The 19,483-nt window shown below is 35.5% G+C and overlaps 1 protein-coding gene across 4 annotated transcripts in view; it reads left to right on the top strand.

Moving 5' to 3' along the window:
• NF1 (neurofibromin 1) overlaps positions 1–19,483 on the top strand; it is a 240,517-nt gene that overhangs the window by 61,600 nt on the left and 159,434 nt on the right. For all 4 annotated transcript variants that reach the window (XM_043903121.1, XM_043903122.1, XM_043903123.1 and 1 more), the window contains exons 4-8: positions 2,705–2,895; positions 7,028–7,134; positions 12,178–12,245; positions 12,473–12,548; positions 14,607–14,764. In XM_043903121.1, the coding sequence (XP_043759056.1) occupies positions 2,705–2,895; positions 7,028–7,134; positions 12,178–12,245; positions 12,473–12,548; positions 14,607–14,764 (600 nt within the window). The remainder of the gene's footprint in view (positions 1–2,704; positions 2,896–7,027; positions 7,135–12,177; positions 12,246–12,472; positions 12,549–14,606; positions 14,765–19,483) is intronic.

Below are 19,483 nucleotides of genomic sequence, written 5' to 3'. Positions count from 1 at the left end.
CAGTTTAATTTGACACTCTTTGGAGATAGCCAAAATGAAGCTCTACTAAGTGGACATGGTATAACTTACATAATCCATAAAATAGACATTATCTTGCTTTGCTCTACTATTGAAAATGTATAATTTTTTCATTAAATTTATAATTAAAAATAGTATTGTTCATGTTATTGAACAGTTGTGTTTTTCTGGATTGCCTTCATTGACTCTCTTGATTTTCCTTTTTATTTTTATTTTTTATTCTTAAATTTTTTTTTTAAAGTAGGTCCTTGCTGGTTATTTATCTTCCTTTTTAGATCACAGTAAGTCGAGGCTTAAGAACTGAGCCCTATAAGTACATGTTTATCATATTAGTAGTTGAAATAGCTAAATGAAAGTGAACAGATACTTAACAATATTATGATTAAAACCAAAACTTCATGAGTAAAATTTTGTAGACTTTGAAGAATCTTAAGTATTGTTGTTCCTGTGTATATGAGCATTGGATTTCCCAAGTGGCTCTAGTGGTAAAGAACTCGCCTGCCAATGCAGGAGACGTAAGAGACGCGGGTTCAGTCCCTGGGCTGGGAAGATCCCATGGAAGAGGACATGGCAACCCATTCCAGTATTCTTCCCTGGAGAATCCCACAGACAGAAGAGCCTGCCAGGCTACAGTCCATAGGGTCATAAAGAGTCTGCCTGAGGTGACAGCACACTCACACACACACGTGCATATGACCATTATTCAAAACTTGAACACTTCTAGGGCTTCCCTGATAGCTCAGTAGGTAAAGAATCCACCTGCAGTGCAGGAGACCCCGGTTTGATTCCTGGGTTGGGAAGATCTGCTGGAGAAGGGGTAAGCTACCCACTCAAGTTTCTGTGGACTTCCCTTGTGGCTCAGCTGGTCAAGAATCCGTTTGCAATGTGGGAGACCTGGGTTCAATTCCTGGATTGTGAAAATCCCCTGGAGAAGGGAAAGGCTACCCACTCCAGTGTTCTGACCTGGAGAATTCCATGAACTGTAGTCCGTGGGGTCGCAAAGAGTGAGCAAATTCCACTTCACGTACCTTTTATTTGTTTATTAATTGGACTTAGTTTCAACATCTGGTTGGTTTGGTTAGCGCATAAATAAGAAAGAGCATTGTAACTCAAAATTTGCATTTTAAAAAAATATTTTGTGATATCTGTTTACTTTTCATATATTTCAATGTATTTGCCTCTGAAAGCTTTTGGAATGCAATTACAGATTTGAACATAGCACAGTTACAGAAATCTGTTCTTTGTCATCTTGCTTGGCATTATCAAAATTGTCATTCATATAAGGGTACTAAGCCATTAGGTAAAATATTGGTGTGGAATAGTATATTTATAGGGTAGCTTATTCATTGGTTGTTTTGTTAATTGTAGAGTAGATTTACTTTATAAAGTAGAGATCTTAGTGTTAACACCAAAGATATCATTAACAGAGGGACCACCTGGCATATGTACTCCTGATATGATGTAATACGAACTGTAATGAATTTTGCTTAGTGTTTAACCTGAATCTAATAAGACCATTAGGTTTAGATTCTAGCTTAACAGGAGATGTAGCAACTAGAAGAGCAAGTTACATCACTAAGACATAATCAGAGCAGTAATACAGAACATTTTATGAAGCAACTGATCTGTTTTCTTAAAAGAAAAAAGTCAGTGTTATGGAAAGTAAAAATGATGTACACAGAGTGTGAGGGGAAATACTTTTAGGATAAAGAGACTTAAAGGAATGTACCAGTCATATGGCAGTCAAACCTTTTTTGGATCCTGGTTGAGTAAAACTCAAACAGCTATGAAAGACATTCAGGGGGGCAGTGGGGAAATTTGGATATGAATTGGCTATTAACTGCTATGAGGGAATTTTTTACTTTTCTTAGTGTGATGATTGCACTGAAGTTGGAGAATTTTCTTGTATTTAAGTGATACCAGTGGGACTTCCTTGGTGGCTCAGATGGTGAAATGTCTGCCTGCAATGCAGGAGACCTGGGTTCGATTCCTGGGTCGGGAAGATCCCCTGGAGAAGGAAATGGCAACCCACTCCAGTATTCTTGCCTGGAAAATTCCATGGATGGAGGAGCCTGGTAGCCTACAGTCAGTCCATGGGGTCGCAAAGAGTTGGACACGACTGAGTGACTTCCCCTTCACTTAAAGTAAGGTAGTAGTGAAGTTATGGTGTTTGTAATTTACTTTGAAATGGTTAAACCAAAACAAAATTATTTGTATTAAGTAATATCTGTCTGTTTTGGTCAGTCTGCCCAAAGGTAGATGTGATTATCCATCCTGGAATTAATTTGGGTGTTGAGACAGATGACTAAATGTGCTCACCAGTGTATATGAATAAAGTTTATTTAGGACTCATAGTAAACTAGGATTCCCAGGAGTGAGAGAACTTACTAAGGGGAACAAATATGGGAACAAGCAGAAATGCAGGTCCTGAGGGGATTGATGGGCTACCTCGACTTTTATTGTGATTAAGAGGTGAAAGATGGAGCCATCTTTTTTTATTAAACCAACTGTAGATAAATAGAGCAAACATGATGAAATATTAACAATTGTGGAATCTAGGTGATGAGTATATGGGTATTCATTATTCTATTTCTATTCTTACATATGTTTGAAATTTTTCATTATAGAAAATATTTACATGGAAGTTTAAGAAAGTTTTAGAATTATGTGATTGTTTCTATTTTAGCAACCAAAGGACACAATGAGATTAGATGAAACGATGCTTGTTAAACAGTTGCTGCCAGAAATCTGCCATTTTCTTCATACTTGTCGTGAAGGAAACCAACATGCAGCTGAACTTCGGAATTCTGCCTCTGGGGTGTTATTTTCTCTTAGCTGCAACAACTTCAATGCAGTCTTTAGTCGAATTTCTACCAGGTTAGTGTGTAAATTTTCACAGGAATGTTGTAAGTAATATAAATTTTATCATCATTAAAAAAAAAAAAGGTTGACAGGAACAAGTTTAATGTGGACTTTTGTTGAAATTTTTTTGTTGTTGTTGTTGAAATTTTATGCATTGATTTTTTTTGAAATTTTTATCATGTAATATTATGATCTTGGTGGGTACAATTAAATGTGAAAATGAAAACATTAGTTGCTCATTCATGTCGACTCTTTGCTACCCCATGGACTGTTGCCTCTGTCCATGGAATTCTTCAGGCAAGAATACTGGAGTGGGTAACCATTCCCTTCTCCAGGAGATATTCCTGACCTAGGGATCAAAGCCAGGTCTCCCACATTGTGGGTAGATTCTTTAACATCTGAGCCACCAGGGAAGCCCAAATTAATCACAATTAAATGTGAGTACTGTTATAAGCTTGAAAGTATAAATTTTAGGAAGAAAATATCACCTATGATCAAGTTTTTGTTTTTTAATACTAGGTATAAATTTTTAGTTTGGCTTTTTAAGCATGTTATTCCTTTTATTTAAATTAGTCTAATCAGAATAATAGATGAGTAGTCAGAATTCTAATGATATTAAAGCTCTGATCCTTATCACAAGATCCTAAGTTACCAAAAACAAAAACCAAAAAAACCAAACCAGCAGTGTGGGAAGCAGAAGAAAGTAATTGCAAGGTAGAATTTTCTAGAAAGTGAACTGTTTTAAGTGAGTGAACTGTAAAAGCTCCCATTTGTTGAACATTTACAGTATGTGCTATGCTATTTTATCCTCACAGTATCCCTGAAATGTAGGTGGTAAATACCCCATTTTACAGGTAAACAAACTAATACTAAAGAAGTAATCAAGGCAGTGTGCCCAATAACGGAGGTCCCAAAATTTCTAAGTCACACTGCCTTCAGAGTCTGTCTGTTCCATTGTACTAGGCTGCTTTCCTATACTTCTATTTTAGCCTATTTTGATGAAATCTCTTTTTATAATATACACTGCTGTACTTTAAAATTGTATGATAAATATAATTGAAACTTTTATTGAAAATTAGAAGTCATTATCATCATTTGTTGTGATATGCTACAAATGGAGAAGTGAGTATAGAATTGTAACTGATGGTAGCAAGTCTGTCTGGAACTTAATTTCATGCAGATGATTTGCCTTTCTTATGCAAGTAGAGTCAAACGGGTCCTTAATTATGACCAAGTAGGAAGCATAACATAAATCATTTAGTGCTTCAATGAATCAGAGACTAATACATAATAGAGAAAAGCAATCTTCCTTGCTTAATGACACCTACAGCTTTAATTTGTGTTGTGTGAGCGAGCACTGGATTTCCATGAGTCAGCTTAGTTCATTCTCGTGTTGTTTTGCAATAGGTGTCAGTGAGAAATATACATCGTAGTTTGAGAATTTGTGCTATGGTTTTTAGGGGGAATCAGCTAACTTCAAAATCCTGCAGTCTTTTTATTAAAAGATGGCATTTCTGTAATCGTGATTCTAGGCAACAGTATTCTTCAACGTTTCATTAGAATTCTGGTGCAGAGAAAATTAAAGTTTTATTTAATGTACAATATGATTGATAATATAGAGTCGTGTTTATATAATGGAACATGTCTTTATGAACTCTTAAGTTCATGAATGTTAAGTGTTAACATTTCATATTCTGAGTAATACTGGTTGAAGAGCAAGGTAGCAAACACATAGGTAATAGGAGGCATTAAAATGATAAAAAACAAAACCCCTTCTTTGTTTAAGTGATACTAGACCAATCTTACTTTTTGAAATCATCTTACACTGAAGGTAGAAAATGATCAAAAGAGTAAAATGTTTTTAGTCTATCCAAGCATAAATTACTTATTAAAACACAGCAAATGTCCCACCTCTGAAAACTAAAAATCTTCTGGTCTCCAAACATTTTATTTTGCAGCATTAGCACATGTAAAAATAGGCAACTTTTGTGTATTTCCTGAATCTAGTTCACCCTTTCTAGAATGGAAGTTAATAAGTCTCCAGAATAAGCTAGTTTCTTTAGCTTTCAGGGGACACAGACTGCTCAGAAATGGAATCTGAAATTTATGTTTCAGACAACTGCATTTGCTGTTTAATCTAGCTTATGCGAGAAATAGGAGCTGATCTTATTAGAGGGTCACTTACCTAAAAAGACCATTACGATGGTTTAACTTAGAAGGAGTTTTCTTGTGACACTCTAGTGTGATAGCATTAGGTGACTTAAAATATGCAAGGAATTGGAATGACAGTTCTTTCTGAAGATTGATTTTATACTTTGTACTATTGATAGATGAATCAGTGTCATGAGAATTTGTTGTGTTTGACCATTCTACCTATCTATGGATGTTTCTCTTTTAGGATTAAGATTAGCTTTTGGTATTTCTCTCATTGCTTTTCTTTCAGCAAATAATATGAGTTACAGATCTTAAGATAACTTTTTTATTCTGCTGAAGTATATATCATGTTCTGTGGCTCATAGTACTCTTTTATGTAGACCATTAGCTGCTTTCTCCACCGAATTGCCTGTTTTATGGTTGAAGGGTCCTAAAGACCCAAATTATGTCTGATTTGAGATATTACCAGAAGCAGAAGACTCAATGACTCTGAAAGTTCTATTTGATTCTTTTACAAGTCTGCTGGTTTGTTTTTTTTTTAGTAGTAGTTTATTATTCTTTTTTATAGTTTAAAATTTCTTCTTGTATGTCTAATTATTTAAAATGTTATTATTTATATTCTCTTTAAGACTGTTAAATAATCTCATTTGTTTGTATGTTCAAACTCTCATTCACAGTGAATTGTTTCTCTCTGTTTTGTAAACTGTGATCTTTAGTGCAGTGTGTATTTTCTTTGGGAATCTCTTGTGACCTGGGACTCTGAGAGTATCCTAATGATGGTTTTGCGTTTGCCAAGTGCCCAGTTTTGGACCCATGTTTTTGTTAATTTCTCAGTCCCAGATTGTATGGGTAGTACAAATGTGGGCCTCAAATCCTTGTAAGGTGACAGACCTGGGTGACTTTTTTCTCTACCCAAAGCTTAGGCAGAGCAGACAGACTTCTTGTGCTGGTAAATTGCTACCACCCCCCCCCCCCCCCCCCCCCCCACCTCTTCTTTTTTCTCCCTGTTTCCCTTTCAGTGTCTCTCTCTCTTTTTTTCAGGAAGTGCATAGCTCTTTCTAGCCATGTTTTATGCAAGGCCCTGGTTCTACTTCCTGAATTGTTAGGGTTCAGGGCTTTGTATCCAGTCTCATGTGGATGTTTAGCTCCACACCCTTAGGTTAAGGAGAGAAAAAAATTAACCAACTCTCACCCTTTTGTTGGCCAGATCATCCTTTCAGAACCATCTCTGGTTTTCAGTTTCCTTTCCATTTCTGGACTTGGGCAGGTAAATGGCATTTGTGCTGCTTTATTTCTGTACATTTAAAATGTCTGTTTGTTGTTGTTCAGTTTATCTAGTCCTTTTAGATGTTTTAGTGATAGGTTTTCCAGTTCATTTCTTTTGACCAACATTACTTTTTATTTGATTTCTCTGCCTTATAAATTCCCCAAATGCCCCTTCCTTATGGTAATAACAACTGTAAAAGGAATTAAACTTTCCTCCCGTTTTTCACAAACAACCACAAGAGTTAGCTTTTCAAAAGTTGGTGTTGCTGATTTGTTAAGTTGTGTTTCCTAAGGAGTCATATTCCGTATTTTTAGGCTCTTTGCAGCAGCTGTGGAATTTGTAGCATGTAAATAAGTTTTGAGGACCTTCTCATTCCCAGTGTGAACTGCTAAGCTTTTCTCACCCTGATGATAAGAAGAACATTAGTGTAAGTGCTTAGAATAATTTCACTGTTAGCTATACATCTGCAGGCTGAAGTGAGTGAAAGAAGGATTTCAGAAGGAAGAAATAGCATTGATTTCATTTTTTAGCAACTGAAGGTTTAATGCAATGATGATGTCAATTTTAAATTACACTGCATTGGTTACAATTTGAGCTAATATTTTAAATAAAATCATGTAGTATTTGTACTTTTTTACCATCAATCAATTCAATTTGTTGAATTCAGAATTTTGAACTATCATAAAACTTCAGTTGATAAATTATTTTTGGTTTTTTATTTTTCAGGTTACAGGAATTGACTGTTTGTTCAGAAGACAATGTGGATGTTCATGATATAGAATTGTTACAGTATATTAATGTGGATTGTGCAAAATTAAAACGACTCCTGAAGGGTAAGTTTAAATGAATGATGTATATGAAATTAATCACTGTGGGTGAAAAATAAGTATTTTGAATGTACTAATTGAACTAATTATGTTGAGCTAGAATATCAAAGTGGATTTTATAATGCAAATGTCCTTGAGAAATGAATAGTAATACTTTATGGTTCAGTAATTTTTGAACCTTTGCAAATAATACAGTAATGAATATCTTAAGTCTTGGAGATGTGAAGTTTTTGTTCAACTACAGTTTTTGCTTTTTCTCTTTATTAAAGAGAATGTGAGGATGCTGTTACTTAATTTTTCTAGAATTTCCTCTCAAGGATTGTTACGTGTTATAGAAGGTATTTTTCTATAGTAGTGCTAAAAGCAGATAGTTTAGCAGGGTATAAAAGTTTCATTGCAGATTGAACCAGAAGATTGTGCTCTTATGATGAGAGGAGAATGTGAGTCAGGAATCTCATTTCTGATACTCTGTTTTCAACTCTGTTATTGCCTTACTGACTGACTTTATAGCATTTCAAAGTCTTTTATTCTTTCAGTGCTAGTTTTGCTTCCTTGTAGAATATATCAATAGTAGTCACACGTGGGAATATGCCTAATGTGTAATTTTAAAGCTTTGAAGAGTGCTTTCTATCATTATATTGACTGAAATTAACTATCAGAAGGAATTGAGAGGGTTTTTGTGGTAAGCAGGAATGTGTTAATATAAATCAAATATCACTGATATTTGAGTATTATGAATACTGAGTATTATGAATATACTGAGTATAAATGCCTAAATTCATTTCACAGAAATTGTTTTTTAATTTTATATAATATTGGATTCTGGCTAATTTAAATGTGAAACCTTATAGTATGTGATTCATACTTATTTTTATTTTACTTTGTATATTGATTAAGGAATTGTCAACAGTGTTTTCTAATGTTTGACCTGGAAGGAGATTTAGTTACACTAACTTTGAAAACTTGAACAGTTCTGCAGTGCAGTTTTCAAAATACCATGTTTAGTTTTCCTAACATTTGCTTTAAACTTAACAACTATTTCACCAAAGATGTAAAAAAAACTGTATCTATATAGATGAATACTATAAGGCTGTGTTCCAGCTATATTATCATTGTTCAGAATTTATGATTTTAGGCCATTACCATGATAAAACCAAGCAATGCTTACTTCACTTTTCAATAGCTTTAATTAAGGAGAAATGAATCATTTTAGCTATTATGTTTCCTGGTGGCTCAGACGGTAAAGAATTCTGCCTGCAATGCAGCAGACCTGGGTTTGATCCCTGGGTTGGGAAGATCCCCTGGAGGAGGGCATGGCAGTCGACTCCAGTGTTCTTGCTTGGAGAATCCCCATGGACAGAGGTGCTTGGTGGGCTGCAGTACATGGGGTTGCAAAGAGTTGGATACAACTGAATGACTAAGCACAGCTAGACAAGTGGACAGTAGTTATTTTGGATTATAATAAACCACCACTCAATTCAGTTTAAATTTCAGGATTTTACTATTTATTATTAAACATTGAAAAGCTAAGGAATGATAGTATTTATATATTTCCTCTATGTATAAAATTTAAGAAATGTGAGCTTTTGTGATTTTTTTTTTTTCCGTAGCGGTTCAGTGACATTTGGGAAATCTAGTCCAGAGTGCTTGTGGATAGGTGTTTGTTTAAAAGATCAGTTTCTTAGAAATGTTTAATACATAATCATTAATTGATGGTTCTCCATGCACAATGAGAGAAACTAAGTGTATGAATAAATTACTTTCTTTTTATTGTGGTAAGTTATCCCCATTGAATGCAGCTTCCTTATGAGCATAAATTTATAGAATTTTTACCGATAAATATGACATATAAAGGCAATATTAACCAGACCAGCAAAAGATGGTTCTACACAGTCATAGTGAAAGGAATGGAAACTTCCTGTAATGTGAATAGTAAAAGTAATAATGTGTTTTATTCAATTCAGCAGCTTTTGTTGAGAAACTGTATGTAAGAAACCATGCTGATTGCTGGGCTTACAAAGATTAATAAAATATTGAGTCTCTCCCTTTGGAGCTCATGACCTGTTTTACGAGACAAATATATTACCAGATTATTTGCAAAGCAGTGTGGCAAAGCTAAATAGAGTGAGTATAATGTGAGAGAAGAAGTGTGTTTGTGTTTAGAGGCAGGAAATGTTAAAAGCAAGATACAGAGGTACAACAGTACATCATATCATATTAATAAAAACATAGTAACATTTGTTGCATTTTCAGTATGTGCTATACATCACCCTGTGCAGTTTACATGGCTTTTTCTCATCAGTAATCACAAGAACCCTGTGAAACAGATGTTACTATTATCATCCTTTATATTGATGAGGAAACTGAGGCCTAAGTAACATTTCCAAGATCATACATCTGTTGAGTGGCAGGATAAAGATTCAGTTCACAACTGCATCTCTAGAGCCAAACTACTTAACTTCTGTATTATTTTGCTTATGGGTAATGAGGCTTTGTTTTAGTGTCTGTGGGAAGTGATGCAAAGGTTTTTGGGTGGGAATTACCTTGATCAGTGTTTTATTTTAGATATGCCACTTTGCTTGAAATTTGCAGGATGATTTGATAGAAAGTTGCATGAACTTCTGGGACTTGGTTGTAGTAATGTGTAGTTGTAGTAATGTGACGCTGAAATAAGGATAGTGGAGGTCTGATTGGAATGGGATAGGGTGGGGACCAATTTGATATGGTATTTAGGATGAAGAATATATAATCTTTGAGTAGAATACATTGCATAGCTTTTGGTGATTAATTAGGTGAGTGAGTGAGTGAAAGTTGCTCGGTCGTGTCTGACTCTTTGTGACTCCATGGACTACGCAGTTCTTGGAATTCTCCAGACCAGAATACTGGAGTAGGTAAGCCATTCTCTTCTCCAGGGGATCTTCCTAACCCAGGGATTGAACCCAGGACTCCTGCATTGCAGGCAGATTCTTTTACTAGCTGAGCCACAGGGAAGCCCAAGAATACCTGAGTGGGTAGCCTATCCCTTCTCCAGCAGATCTTCCTGACCCAGGAATCGAACTGGGGTCTTCTGCATTGCAGGTGGATTCTTTACCAACTGAGCTATGTTGGTATATATGCCCTTGACTATAATGACTACTTCAGGGACTTGAATCACATGTGTGTCATTAGTGAAACTGGAAAAAAAAAATACAAAGCCTAAGATGAGAGTTTGAGTTGTGTTTGGAAGCACCTGGCATCCCATTGAAATCACCAGTGACAGATCCAATATTCTCGTTCTGTGGCCAGCTGCTTAGTAGAGCCTATTGCATGTATCTCCTCAGAGCTTATTGCATGTATCTCCTGTTTTGTATTTTAGAAATGTCAGTTGCTGCATTCCCGAACTCTTCATTTGCACTATGAGCCTATAGACTATCAGTTCCCTCTGGGTAGATTGTTGTTTGACTTGTGAATGAAGTATCTCTTAAACCACACCACTATTGACTGAAAATATGGAAATTGTATCTGCAAGAAACATTTAAAGAGATGAATATATTAGTTTTTTAATTGGTATTTTAATTTTTATATATTCAGGAAAGAACAGCAGTGATTGAATATTGTTAACTATACCACTGAATGTTTAGAAAAGTAACAGGCAGTCAGTTTTGTATCCATGACAGCACTTAGAGGTATTGTTATGTCAGAGAAACTGTATATCCTGAAACTTTTTTAGTAGGTTTCAGTAGTATTAACTATATTTTCTTGCTTGTTCAGATTATTTCTGGTAAATCTTTGTCAACAGTTCCTTTTCAATACAAGTCAATAAGTTCCAAAAACCTACCACTTTTGGAATTCTTCAGTGTAAAAATCCTTCAAATAAAGGCTATCTCTTTAAAGGGGGAAAAAAAAAACAACTGACCTGGAGAGCAAGTTACTCATTTGCAAGTCCAGAAAAAAAAGAAAGCGACTTTTAGAAGATTTTTTAGACAATTTTATAACTTGAAGACTCATCTTTATCTTGTAAAGATGTTTATGTAATTTAATAAGTATCTGCATCCCTTCATTAAAAGTTATCATTTTTACAAATGTGGACAGTAATTTTATAAAAGAGGAAAAAATTAAAATACATAATGTATTTGTATGGAGAAATGTTTAGTCTTATTTTAAAAATGTACTGTTTTGAATAATCAAATTAGTAGAATAAAAGAAATGAACATATTTAATGATAGCAGGGATGTGATAAGGACACTTTCACATACTGCTTGGTGGGAGTGGCCTTTGGCCCAGTCCTTCCAAAAATCAAGTTGGCAGTATTTATCAAGAACCTTAAAAATATTCATCTTTTGGACTGGACAGTTCTTTTTCTACACATTTATGTGTCTTAAAGGAATAATCAGAATGTGGAAAAGATTTGGATATAAAGTATTAATATTATTTATATTAATAATATTCAAATATACAAAATTGGAAAATGTTTGAGTAACCAGTGTCTTAATACATACTTAAATATTGAATATTATTGTAACAAAGCCATCAAATATACCCATGAGGAACTTTTAATAATATGGAAAAAGTTGGGGGTATGCTGCTACCAGTAGAATAGTTTGAACAGGTTTGATATGAACAGATTTTCTCAGTTACGATAAGTGTATTTGTCTTATATATGTGCATAGGAAAAGGGAAAGAAGAAAATTAACCAAACTGTAAATTGTGATTGTCTCTGAATGGTAGAATCATAGATCATATTTTCAGTTTCCCCTAGATTGTTGTGTATTTTTTGAATTTTCTACAATGATTGTGTACTTTATACATTTTTTTAAAAATGTACTTATTATTAGAAACAAAGGAAAAAACTCACAACCTTTGAACCTTCAAGGTTGAGTTTTGTCTTTAAGTGGACATAGCCAGTAAGGTTTTTGGTTTATTCTAGTTATGTTTACCTTTACATGGCTTAATAAATAATACTGGCACAAAAGTTTGTGTGTAAGAGGAAAGTTATTTTTGCTGGTACTTCTGAATTGCATTGGTGTTAGCTAATCAGTAATTGTAAAACCTTTTTTTTTTCTTTTCCAGAAACAGCATTTAAATTTAAAGCCCTAAAGAAAGTTGCACAGTTAGCAGTTATAAATAGCCTGGAAAAAGTAAGTAATAACCTCTTTGGTATTACAGTTTTGTTAATTTTTGGTTCTAAGTGTTGTCTTCAGTATTTTGAGTCAAAGAGTAATAATTTCACATAATTTTTAGAGAGAATGCATTATAATATTCTTCTGGAAGAAATTAGAATTTTGTGATATAATTGGAGCAATATGATATTTTGTTTTCTGTATTAAGAATATATCACATAAAACATATGTTTTGTTATTTATAGGCATTTTGGAACTGGGTAGAAAATTATCCAGATGAATTTACAAAGCTGTACCAGATTCCACAGACTGATATGGCTGGTAAGGATAAGATTGACTTTTTATTTATCTTTTAAAGACTCTTACTTAATAGATAAAACCTAACATTTTCAAGTTATTTTCATTATTATGGTGCTTTTAATCTTTTCAACTTACGTCAAATAGGAAATATTATTTTTTTCTTATACTTCTGAATTACCCGCAACCTTTTTCCTTTGAGCAAATAGATAAGGAACTTTTGAAATGAAGCTCTGATTTTTAATTAGTTATAGATTGGATACTGATGGCACTTTGTTGTAGAGAAGCCCCTTTTTGTGCTCTGAGGTTTTATTTCCTGTTTAGAGAGAGGAGTATTAAGTAAGAATATCCTCACTTAAAATTCTCAAGACACAACTTCAAGAAGGAAAATAGACTCCTGGAGAACTAATAGAACTCCTTTGAGAAGCTATTTAGTCTTTGTTTCTTGGATATAATCACACTTTGCTTAGGGCCTTCCACATTGAGACTAAATACCAGTCTGACCATTGTAAAATTTGGACTTTACTAGTGGAGAATCCCAGGGACGGGAGCCTGGTGGGCTGCCGTCTATGGGGTCGCACAGAGTCGGACACGACTGAAGTGACTTAGCAGCAGCAGCAGCAGAGTGGATCAACTTCACCACCCTAGTAGACAAGAACTAGGAAGTAGGCGAAAACCTCCAGATGTTCAAGCTGGATTTAGGAAAGGCAGAGGAATCAGAGATCAAATTGCTGTCATCCTTTGGATCATAGAAAAAGCACAAGAATTCCAGGATAACACCTGCTTCTGCTTCATTTACTATGCTAAAGCCTTTGATTGTGTGGATCACAAAAAACTGTGGAAAATTCTTAAAAAGATGGGAATACCAGACCACCTTACTTGCTTTCTGAGAAACCTGTATACAGATCAAGAAGCAACAATTAGAACTGGACATGGAACAATGGACTAGTTCAAAATTGGGAAAAGAGTACCTCAAGGCTGTACATTGTCAACCTGCCTATTTAACTTACATGGAGAGTACATCATGTGAAATGCCGGGCTGGATGAAGCACAAGCTGGAATCAACATTGCTGGAAGAAATATCAATAACCTCAGATATGTAAACGATACCACCCTTATGGCAGAAAGCGAAGAGAAACGAAAGAGCCTCTTGATGAAGGTGAAAGAAGAGAGGGGGAAAGCTGGCTTAAAACTCAACATTTCAAAAAGCTAAGATCATGGCATCTGGTCCCATCACTTCATGGCAAATAGATCAGGAAACAATGGAAATAGTGACAGACTTTATTTTCTTGGGCTCCAAAATCCTTGCAGATGGTGACTGCAGCCATGAAATTAAAAGACGCTTGCTCCTTGGAAGAAAAGCTGTGACCAACCTAGACAGCATATACAAAGCAGAGACATTACTTTGCCAACAAAGGTCCATCTAGTCAAAGCTATGGTTTTTCCATGTATGGATGTGAGAGTTGGATCATAAAGTAAGCTGAGTGCCAGAGAATTGATGCTTTTGAACTGTGGTGTTGGAGAAGACTCTTGAGAGTCTCTTGGCCTGCAAGGAGGTCAAACCAGTCCATCCTAAAGGAAATCAGTCCTGAATATTCATTGGAAAGACTGATGCTGAAGCTGAAGCTCCAGTACTTTGGCCATCTGATGCGAAGAGCTGACTCACTGGAAAAGACCCTGATGCTGGGAAAGATTGAAGTCAGGAGAAGAAGGGACAGACAGAGGACAAGATGGTTGGATGGCATCACTGACTTGATGGACATGAGTTTGAGCAAGCTCCAGGAGATGGTGAAGGACAGGGAAGCCTGGCATGCTGCAGTCCATGGGGTCACAAAGAATCAGATGCTACTGAGCGACTGAACAACAACAGGGTAGATCAAGATGGCTCTTGTAATACATAGACAGTATAACATTACTTGTTTGATTACCTGAATGAACTTGTTGACAGTTAAGTGATCTTCCAGGTTTATCTTTTTAAAATGTGGCCTTTGCTGGTTTTTGAATAGTGCCAGCTTTTAATTTAATGCCAGATATTTTCTTGTCATCTAATAGTATCATTTAATATTTGTATTTTTCGCATAGAGTGTGCCGAAAAACTGTTTGACTTAGTGGATGGTTTTGCTGAAAGCACCAAACGTAAAGCAGCAGTTTGGCCACTACAAATCATTCTGCTTATCTTGTGTCCAGAAATAATCCAGGATATATCCAAGGATGTGGTTGATGAAAACAACATGAATAAGGTGAGGAGGGAAAAGTTATTTCTACTATGTTCAGATGTGAAATGATATTTTTAAAAAATTTTTCATTTGGCTGTGCCGTGCGGCTTGCAGGATCTTAGTTTCCCGACCAGGGATGGAACGTGGGCCCTGGCAGTGAAAGCACCAAGTCCTAACCACTAGATGGCCAGGAAATTCACATGAAGCAATTTACTTTACTCAAGGTATATATTTCTTTAAGCTTAGCATTCTGTCCATTTCTAGCTGCATCATTGTGGGTATTTTTTTTGCTGGCCTTAGCAGAGACATACTTGGACCTAAATTTAGTTGGAGGAAAAATAGGGTATTTGTGATAACCCTCATTGATTAAAGCTTTAAAACGATCCCATAGTTGCATTCTTTTGCCAGAAAGAATAATATTAAACATAGTATTAAACATAGTTTTCTGTAATAATCACTGCAAGGGTTACCCTACTAAAATTCATCACTTTTATGGTGTCTTTGCATGTTCTTAGGTTTGTGTCCACTTGGTGCTAATGAAATTGCCTAGTAACTCATTTTAGGCATTCTAGAACAGTTTTCACAGCATTTTATTAGGAAGGCAGGGTACCATATATGCCATCTGTAGTGCAATTGGCACTGTTAACAACTGATAATTCTCAGGGGCTCATAATTTTTTTAAAACAAAAGAATTGGGTATTTAACCTTATTGTTTTATTTGAATTTCTTTATGCAGTTTGTTTTGAGAATACCTTCTTTGTAATGTAAATATTTAAAATTTATATATTTTTGACACTGGGAGAAATACCCTTAGCCAACTAAGCATGAAATGGACTTCTGCATGAGTTGCCTATAGATGGAGATGTTCAAAATCAGCTGAATGAATTCAACACTTTGTAGAAGTATTGTGTAGGGAATTTATGCATTGACTGGTAAATAAATGAACTGGATAATCCTTGGGAGTCTGTGATGCTTTGGTGCTCTCCAACTTTCCCATTATGAGGACACCATTTTTCATGTTTCATTGTTTTGGACTCCTTTAAACTAATATTTTGTTTTTTGTTTGTTTGTGTTTATTGGAGAAATACACATATGTAAAAAGCTGTTCTGAGCTCACTAGTGCTCTTGAGTGAATTTGTATTTTAATAATCACAGCTACATCTTTCCAAATGCTTATTGGCCATTTGTTTATCGTCTGTGAATCACTCAGTTTTCTATTGAATTATTTGTCTTTTATTGATTTGTAGAGTGTCCGTACATTTTTTACTTGGTTTCTCTTTTTAAACTTTGTTTATGGGTTTTTGTTTTTGCTGTTTAGATATTTAAAATTTCTGTGAAGTCCACTCAGTTTTGCTCTTTTTTTCCCTAGGCTTTGGGTTAGTTCTCTCCTCCCCAAGATTTATTTATTCATTTTATTTAGATATAATTCACATACTATAAGATTTACCTTTTAAAGTGTATAATTCAGTGGTTTTTAGTGTACTCAACCCAGAGTTGTGTAATCATTACCACTATCTAATTCCAGAAAATTTTCATCATCTCCACAAAAAACCTTATGCCTGTTAACAGTTATTCATTATTCCCCTTTCAGCCCAGTCCCTGGCAGCCACTGATGTATGTTCTGTCTCTGTATTTGCTTGTACTGGACATTTTGTATAAATGGAGTCATATGCTGTGTGACCTTTGTGTCTGGCACTACCCAAGAGTTTTGAAAGAGGCAGATATATATATGTGCTGTGCTGTGCGAAGTCGCTTCAGTCATGTCTGACTCTTTGCAACCCCGTGGACTGTAGCCTCCAGGCTTCTCTGTCCGTGGGGTTCTCCAGGCAAGAATACTGGAGTGGGTTGCCATGCTCTCCTCCAGGGGATCTTCCCCACCCAGGAATTGAACCCACATCTTCTATATCTTCTGCATTGGCAGGTGGGTTCTTTACCACTAGTGCTAGGAAGCGTGCACACATGTGTGCGTGCGTGCAATTCAGGAGGAGGGCATGGCAACCCATTCTTGGGCTTCCCTGCTGGCTCAGACAGTAAAGCATCTGCCTGCAGTGCGGGAGACCTGGGTTCAATCCCTGTTTTGGGAAGATCCCCTGGAGGAGGGCATGGCAACCCACTCCAATATTCTGAAGCAACTTAGCATGTATATATATATTTGTAGTACTTTGCTAGGTTAAAAAATTTAGATCTTAAATCCTTCTGGTTTTAAAAAATGTATTTTTTAAAATTTATTCTCTTTTCTAGTCATATTTCTAATGTGCTAACGAGTGTTAATGGTTATCCTTTATTCATGTGTGTATCCTTTGATTCATATCTACTTGGTCGTACAGACATTTACAGGAAAATACATACACATATATGATGGTTGTTATACTTTAAAATGAAATAATTTTACACGTATTGCTCTGCATCTTACTCTGTTTACTTAAAAGCCAATTTTATCTGTTCCTCAAAATCGTTGATGGAGATCTAACACTTTCATATAAGTATTTGGTAATATTCTGTTACACTAATGAGCCTCATTTACTCAACCATTTCAGTGTGAATAGCTTGTTTTTGTGGAATTTTTGTCTCTTTTAAGGTAACTTTTAACAGTTTATTCTTTGCTAGGAGATATATTTTTCAGTTTTATCAATAAAGAGTTATGTATATCTATGCTTAGTTTATTTATAATATAGAAATATGTAGACAGAATATGTTTATAATATTTATATATTATCTTCTAATTATTTTCTTCAGTATCCATGTTTATGACTGTTTCCTCATTTCTAATATGTCTCATTTTTCCTTGTTCATGTTTACTAGAGTTTATACTGTTGGCCTTTAAAAACTTGGTCTTATAACTTTATATCTTCTAGCATTTATTTTTTGAGGTAATGGTTTAGTTCATCTATTTTCAGCTTTTTAAAACATTGTAGAACTTTCTATAAGGCTTTGAATTTACTTTTTTGCAGTGGTCTTAGTTTTCAGATGAAGTGTTCTTAATTTTAGTAGTTTTAAATCTCTGATTTCTCTTAATGATGCCATATTTGACTTAGAGGAATGTTTTATAGTTTCCAGATTGTTAGTTTTGGGGTGATTTAAAAAATTTAATTGTGGTTAGAAAATAGTGGTACATATTTGTTTAAAAAAAGTGTCCCACAGTCATCAGAGTAGAATCTGTATCATTTCAGTAGGGCACAGAATTTAATATAAATCTTTAAAACCACTCTTGGAACTACCCTGTAGGTGGCTTGAGATAGTATCCTGTGAGAAATGCTTGGTTTTGCTGGCTGGGCTCCCACAGGCTGCCTTTGGCAGCGTGGCAGAGCCCCTCCCAGGCTTTGGTAATCATGCTTAGCACTTCAGTATAAAAGAAGCAAGGCAGTAAACAACAGACAAATAGAACCCTAAACAGATCAGACCAGGCTTTCGTTTACACCAGTCCTAGACTGCAGATTATATGTGAAAAGCAGTTCTCTTTTTTCAACTTCTAAATTTTACTATTATTTTTAGTTGTGTTACCGTCTGTATTAGGATAGGTAGTATAATAGCTCAACACAACAGAACTTTCTTTTTTTTTTTTTTTTTTGGTCGTGTTTATCTCACAAGACCTCCAAAAATTATGTAGAACTCTCCCAGAGCCCTCCTCAGGGCTGGGGGCGGGGGACGTCCCTAACTCTAGAACTTTCTTATACTTAATGAAATAGTACTGAGTAGCTCTGCAGGACAATCGCCCTGTTTGTGATCTCTTAGGACCTTGGCCAGCAAAGATTCTGCCATTTCTTTTTATACATGGCTTTTATAGGAGTTGTTTCAATTCTGCCAGCCAGAAGGAAAAAGATAGCATGGAAAAAAGCATGTTGAGGATTTTTATGGGCCAGGCCCTTAAATGGCATGGATCACTTTCATTCACATTCCATTGATTGAACTCATTCATATAGCCATATTTAACTGTAAGAGAGGCTGAGAAATATGACTGTAACTCCAGAAACGAGAGATGAACATGGAGACCAAGGAATAAAGGAGCTAGGGGGAAAATCGGGAGTCAAGAATAGCTTAGATTGCTATCTCCCTAGATTTCCAAGTTATTTCTTTATGGGTAAAAAATTATTTTTCAAGAATACCTGTTTACTAGGATAATAATACAATCGCATGTGCTATACTAACTCAGGTGAAGCTTGAATAGTGAGGAAAGTTTTATGGAAGAGGTGTGGAACCTTAGTTGAAATAAGAAAGGAATTTAGATTAGAGAAGGTGAAGGTGAAGTCGCCCAGTCGTGTCTGACTCTTTGTGACCCCATGGACTGTAGCCCACCAGGCTCCTCTGTCCATGGGATTTTCCAGGCAAGAATACTGGAGTGGGTTGCCATTTCCTTCTCCAAAGATGAGTGTTATTCAAGCCAGGGAAGTCAAGAAAATAGATCTAAAAATATTGAAGATATATTCAGAAAAGTTAGCTAGAAAGTGGAAGGTTCTCACAGGCAGTTGTAAGTGAAGATGAAGAGCAGATAGTGAGTAATCTGGAAGACATTGCGAGTTTCAACTTTATAGGCAATTAGAAAAAAATCTAAAGATTAGGATTAGGAATTTCCCTGGTGGTCCAGTGAGTTTAAGTTTCAATTTTATTCTTTAGGCAATTAGAAAAAATCTAAAGATTAGGATTAGGAACTTCCCTGGGGGTCCAGTGGCTAAGACTCTGCTCCCAATGCAGAGGACCGCAGTCCGATCCCAGGTCAGGGAGCTGTATTCTACAAGCTGCATAATT

This window comes from Cervus elaphus, chromosome 5, assembly GCF_910594005.1.
Source record: "Cervus elaphus chromosome 5, mCerEla1.1, whole genome shotgun sequence".
NCBI lineage: Eukaryota > Metazoa > Chordata > Mammalia > Artiodactyla > Cervidae > Cervus > Cervus elaphus.
Note: the sequence above shows the minus strand (reverse complement) of the source record. Positions and strands in the feature narration are given on the sequence as shown.